The sequence below is a fragment of the Adiantum capillus-veneris genome, chromosome 17 (genome assembly GCF_014529385.1).
Source record: "Adiantum capillus-veneris isolate H3 chromosome 17, ASM1452938v2, whole genome shotgun sequence".
NCBI classification, from domain to species: domain Eukaryota; kingdom Viridiplantae; phylum Streptophyta; class Polypodiopsida; order Polypodiales; family Pteridaceae; genus Adiantum; species Adiantum capillus-veneris.
The window spans coordinates 20,156,042-20,161,857 of NC_140947.1; the positions used below are offsets into that span (position 1 = coordinate 20,156,042).

Consider the following 5,816-nt stretch of genomic DNA (forward strand, 5'->3'; position numbering starts at 1 on the left):
TACATATGTGGGTATGAGCAACGCGGTGAGGACTAACTCTTTCCCTCCCCGAATGATATAAATTGTTCAATCTGACAAATTTCGACTTCAATATCTATTCCAATCTGATTTATACTCAAAAAGTCTCACACACAAACGATACGAAGAAGAAAAAGACTAATACTAGCATTAGCAATTTGAAAGAATTTCTACCCTTAACTTAGGGAGGTTGAACCCAAAGTCTCAACTCTCCCTCAGGCTTAGCCCTCTACTACGTGAAAAGTGTCTCAACTTGGCCATGAGCCACTTAAAAATTCAAGACAAGTCAATTGAGAAAAGATTGGAGGAAACATTCTGCTTGGATTTTGCAAGAAAACAGTGTAATTATAACTAACAATGTGGCTTAGTTTGCAAAATTTTCGCTTAAGAATTGGCTCAAAAGGATTTGTGTATGTTTGCAATATAGGTTCTCATTTACATTGATTGAGTGTGATCTTCAACTTGTAGATCCATTTACACATGGCAAAGCATTCTTCCCTTTGGGTGAAGGTACTAAGTCTCAAGTCTACTTTAAGGTTGAGTTATTGCTCAATCAAGCAAAGTTACCTTCAAGGAATCAGATCTAAACACGATATCATAGTAGATAAAAGGCTTTGTTTAAGGTACCCTAGTGAGTGATGGAAGACATACCTGTTCTATCTACTATGGGCCAGCTACAGTAAACTCTAATTGTGCTCTAAAGAGTTTCCTTTTGAAACTGTAGATGCTTCCTTGCCCTTCCAATCAAGTAAATCAATTCCAAATAAATGTCAAGTTTCTAGTTTGAGAAGGGAGCACCAGTTGGATTGGATCGAGCTTCTTCTATGGCATGCTTGGATCATTAAAGACAACATTTGGGTTGCTATTGAGTTGAGGGGTTCCACACGGAAGATATGAAACCTCTTGGCCCTCCCTCCTAGAAGCATCTGAATGTATGGAAGTTTGCTTCAACACATTAAGCATCCAAAGGATTCTAAATGCTTGTTCTCCAAGGCAAGAGTATTTTTTGTGAAAATTATTGTCAGTGGTGTAATTTGATTTAACCGGTGTCTTTATGCTTGTTCTCTTACATACACACATACATATTTTTCTCCCCCCAACTTGAACCTTTATTATTTGGATGATAAAAATGAGTATGTTCATTGCTCGTGTGCTTTCTTCTGGTTAGCACTTGGCACCTAACCAATGGGAAAGTGGCGCGTATTGGGGGTAGCGACTATTTATTAGAAACATAGGATTGTGCTAAGTGGTAAGACGATGTAAGGAGAAGTGATATAAGCTTTGAATGGAAGCCCCTAAATCATCACTGATGCAAAAATAAAAAGGTGTACAAGCATCGGTGTAATTGTCCAGTAGTGATTTAACTACCTAATTCTTTTCTCAAGCATACTCTTACAAAGAGGTGCAATGGTTGACCCTTGGCAGTAATTGCTTACTTTATTCGGATTCGCTTTGTTAATCACTCCGCATGGCAATAACTTCAAGTTTCAATATGTGGAAGCGAGTAATGTTTGAACAAAAAAGTAAATTTTTTTGGTATGCTAAGCATGAAGCCCTTACACCGACGTACCCTGCTAGGTATCTGGGCTGCTTTAGGTTTTCAAGGTCTAAATAAGCAGAAGACATATCCAATGGTTCAATGTGCTGCTTGCGTCATGCTCTTACTAGAATACAGGCCTTTACCTTCAATTGGAGGGGGCGGGGGGTCCCCCCTGACAAGCAAAGATTGTTGGAAAGCAAAGGCTTGTAAAACAACCCACCAGAAGAGAACAGGCGGCCACCCCCCAAAAACACACTATGCCCACTTGCTTTTGTAGCATCATATGCGAGCTGCCCTTGCATCGCTGAGACACTTGAGGAAGGCTGGCACTTGCCAGAGATTTCGTGGGAGTCCAAGCTATCTAGCGCTATGTGAATTGGAGGGATAGGGAGTACCTTCTACTTTGCAAGAGCTAACTGTGTATGCAACCTTATGATGGAAGACTTTCCCATGCCTTGAGCTTGAGCACAAGAAGCATAGTGTTTAGATTTTGAGCAATGAGGTGAGCCTCACAACAGTTGATAAAAATGCATTCACTGCACAACTGGCGTATAAGGTAGATAACACCGGTAGATGGGGAAAACTACACACACTGGGCACCAAATCCATCTGTCGGTGAAAGTTAAGTCCCTTTTTCCTTTGTAGAGCCTTTGTAGTGCTTAGTCTAGATTGGGAAAACTGCTTGTAAATTCATGCCACATAGCCTATGTGACGAGCAAAAATAAGTGCAAACTTTTTCTCATGTATTCAAGCTGGCGAGGTTAGATTACATCGTAGTATCCCATATCTTATCTTAATCTATACAGTGAACAGGGCTATAGCTACATGCACGTTGAGAACAAGAAGAATTTCCTGACAAAAATATTGAACAGACATATTTGGTGATACACTTCAATCAATTCTCATCTGGCATTTAAGATGATTATTGAATCAAAAAGCACTGATATAAGGAGAATGTCATCTCCTGCCTACCTTAAGTACAACGAAGTTGTCAGGAGACTAGTATCGCTACCTCTGGTCCACATACCCAAGTAGAAGGTATATAATACATGCCAGAAAGAGAAGCAAAGCTATGTAAATATCTATCTAGGGTTTATACAAGCATTTAAAAATCTTGCAGGGCTAATGACTGCAATATTACTACATACAGATTCTCCGCTCTTGATAATCAAGTTCACAATTTTGAAGAAAAGAAACAGTCCACTTTCAGCTATTACCACCTTTAATCATCACTGTACTTGTGCTACACAAATAATGCCCTTGGATTCTAATAGATTGCTAGAGGACAAGATTTTAATATGCCATAATAATGGTCTCAAGGGACCCCATGTTCAGAGATGTAACTGGGGTAATCATTTTACTATATGGGTGATAGGAACGTTATTCCACTTTCATCGCTTCACAAGTAGACACCTGAAGTTTGAGGGGGACTAGCACTACCATTTTTGTAGACACAATATCATATACACTAGAGTTAAAATCAAAACTACCCATCACACACAATCACAGAGATGAGCACAAAACCCATTGAAAGAATTTCTGATGCCCTCAAGAGAAAAGCCTTCAGTGAGGTAAAGCCTTTCAGCATTTTCTTTCCCCAAAATGAAGGGGCTCAAGGGCAAATCCTAATGGCATGCCAGAACTAACAATTGCAGATAATGCCTTTAAAATGAACATGCCACTAGGTCCGTCCAAATGTCACTAACCGTCCGACTATATTTCTGCAAAGCTGAACCTTAACAAGCTTGATGAATTAAGACCCAAGGTAGCAGGGCACATCTTTCTGTGTTTCTTTCTTTACGGTGGTCGGGAGACCATCAACATGCAACACAGGTAAATAGATCGAATTAGTGTGCACAATTGAGATAAAAACCTGAGTCTCTCAGGAACACTCAAACCTCAGTTAGTTGTACTAACAATCACTATGATAAATTGGTTTTGCTGTCAGACAGCAAATCAAGTTTTCAACAGTCCCGCTTTGATCCCATGTCAACATCACAACAAAATAAGACTTGCCATTGAAAAAAAATCAATTAAGTACCTATATAGATTTGACCAGGCCATTCGTCCCATAATAGTTTTCTCAACTCTCAGAAGTACTCAAACAGAACAGAATTACTGAAAATATCAGAAGTAAACTGCAGACAAAAATAATCTTCAGAATCTTCAAAAGATTCACAACCAAAGCCAGCATGAGGACCAGCACTCTTCAGTTTTGATAAAACAAGTCAAAATTTCCGCATTTGAATGCGCCTACAACCTTGGCTTAGGATGATGCCTTTGATGCAACAGATAGGCGGGATGCACGCTTCTTAGCAAGACTCTCACTCCTGTGATCTCGCTGCTCCTTCAGTCGTGATGCAAGGAGCTTCTGATACTCGGCAGCCTCGTTTTTAGCCTTTGCAACGCGCTGTTTCTTCAATGCAATTCTGCGTCTCTTCCTTTGTAGGGTGACAGGGGTCACCAGTCTCTGAATTTTGGGTGCCTTACTGCGCTTCTTCCCTGAAGCCAGACAAAATAGGTATAAATGCCCATCCTAAGCAGGAATAGAGAAGCTTAGTTTAACTACAATGATGACTTACCAGTCGCAGATGTGAAAGTTCGCCTGTAGGTGTTAACGTACTTTCTAACATCATCCTCCTTGGACAAATTGAAAAGCTTTCTGATCTTGCTAGCCCTCTTTGGGCCCCTCATCCTAGGCTTCTCAGTGTCAGTGAGACCAGGTAGATGTTGCTCCCCTGAAATACCCACAATTTTGTCAAAATCCATACATCCTAAAAATCTTCTCTTGCTACCTGCTGACATCACAGTTGTAAACACACCTTGCTTCACAATCACAAGGTTCAGAACGGATAGATCAGGGCTCACAATGCACCCCCTCACGGACTTGCGCCTGCGCTCACCCTTTCTCCTTCCATACCCTCGGAAACAGGAAGTACCTGCAATGCCAGTACTATAAAATACATGCTACAAGTACAGAGCAAGTACCTCTTGCTACAAATACGGAGTGACCTACTCCATACCTCGGTGCATTAAGAGTCGAGCACGGCCAGGGATGAGAACTCCTTGCTTCATAGGAAAACCTTGCTTATCACAGCCCCCCATGATCTTGAACATGTAACCTTTGAACTCCTGCTTGAAACAGTTAGATGTGAGAACACCAAGCAGTATGCAAGAAAGGCTATCTAAAGCAAGCCAGTGACAACATACATCGCCAAGTGCATCACCAAGGACTTCTTGTGAGAGGCGCTTGTTATAGAAGGCCCGTCTGAGAATAGAAAAAATGATCATTCAGACATGGTAAGACTAAATAAATTAGTTTGCCAATATAAGGTGAACCTCATACAGTTTGGAGTCATCATCAATCTCCAATTTTTTCTGACACCCAGTAGTCGGATTAGCTATGTTGAGCTGAAAAATAAGAGAGACACCAGTTAGCTATCTCCATCTCACAAACAAAAAGCACAATATACATTGTGTATCACGAAGATGTGAAATACAATTAATATAAGCAGAACCCAAGTTAAAGAGCCTTAATCATCCAGGTCAATATCAGCGCACGGAAAATGTTAGTTAGAGCAATGCCTACAAAGGCTGATGCCAGTTTGTTGCAGCAAATATTAGCTGATTGGAAGATGAGAACCAGTTTGTTGCAGCAACTATTAGCTGATCGGAAGATGAGAAAAAGAGACTATGCAGGACTAAAGCAAAGGAGAAAACCCCAGCAGTGCAAACAAGCTACAAACGCAAAGACAGAAAACCCAAATGCGTCTCAGACCTCGCATTAGGGCGATCTCTACGAAGGCCGTTCAACAGCACGCACTTTGTCTGGCGAGTAGTGGCTTACCTTCATTGTGACGAGAAGGGCTGCTCGCGCTTCAGGTCGCTCCCACGCTCCCTCTCTTGCAGGTGAAAGAATGCGAAGAGAAACCCTAAGCGCCTTATAAAGTCTTACTTTGGTATTTCTCATCTCCCACACTTATACCTCCTCTTTAACTATCCTCGACCAAATTTTGCGTCGTGAGATTTGAGCACAAGACCTCATGAGTCATGTCTTGGATTTCTATGTTCGGAGAGTTAGGGTGTTTACACTCCAAAACCCGGGGCGTTAGGGGCAGGTGCGGGGGGGAAGTAGAGATTGCAATTTGTGTGGCACATGCCCGAATTATTCAATTGTTTGAAAAGATGTTGCACTACCATGTTATAACAACAACATATTATTGCTACATGCCTTTGAGATGCAAGCATAGGTGATTGC

General features: G+C 41.2%; 1 protein-coding gene across 1 annotated transcript; it reads right to left on the reverse strand.

The window, feature by feature from the left end:
- Positions 1 to 3,655: 3,655 nt before the first annotated feature.
- LOC147436892 (small ribosomal subunit protein eS6-like) lies at positions 3,656 to 5,543 on the reverse strand. The gene is made up of 7 exons (XM_086486279.1): positions 5,406 to 5,543; positions 4,905 to 4,969; positions 4,769 to 4,826; positions 4,582 to 4,690; positions 4,381 to 4,497; positions 4,141 to 4,296; positions 3,656 to 4,060 (listed from the first exon to the last, which is right to left on the reverse strand). Exons 1-7 carry the CDS (start codon positions 5,526 to 5,528, stop codon positions 3,825 to 3,827), a joined length of 864 nt encoding a protein of 287 aa, XP_086342405.1. The 5' UTR covers positions 5,529 to 5,543; the 3' UTR covers positions 3,656 to 3,824.
- Between the last annotated feature and the right edge of the window lie 273 nt (positions 5,544 to 5,816).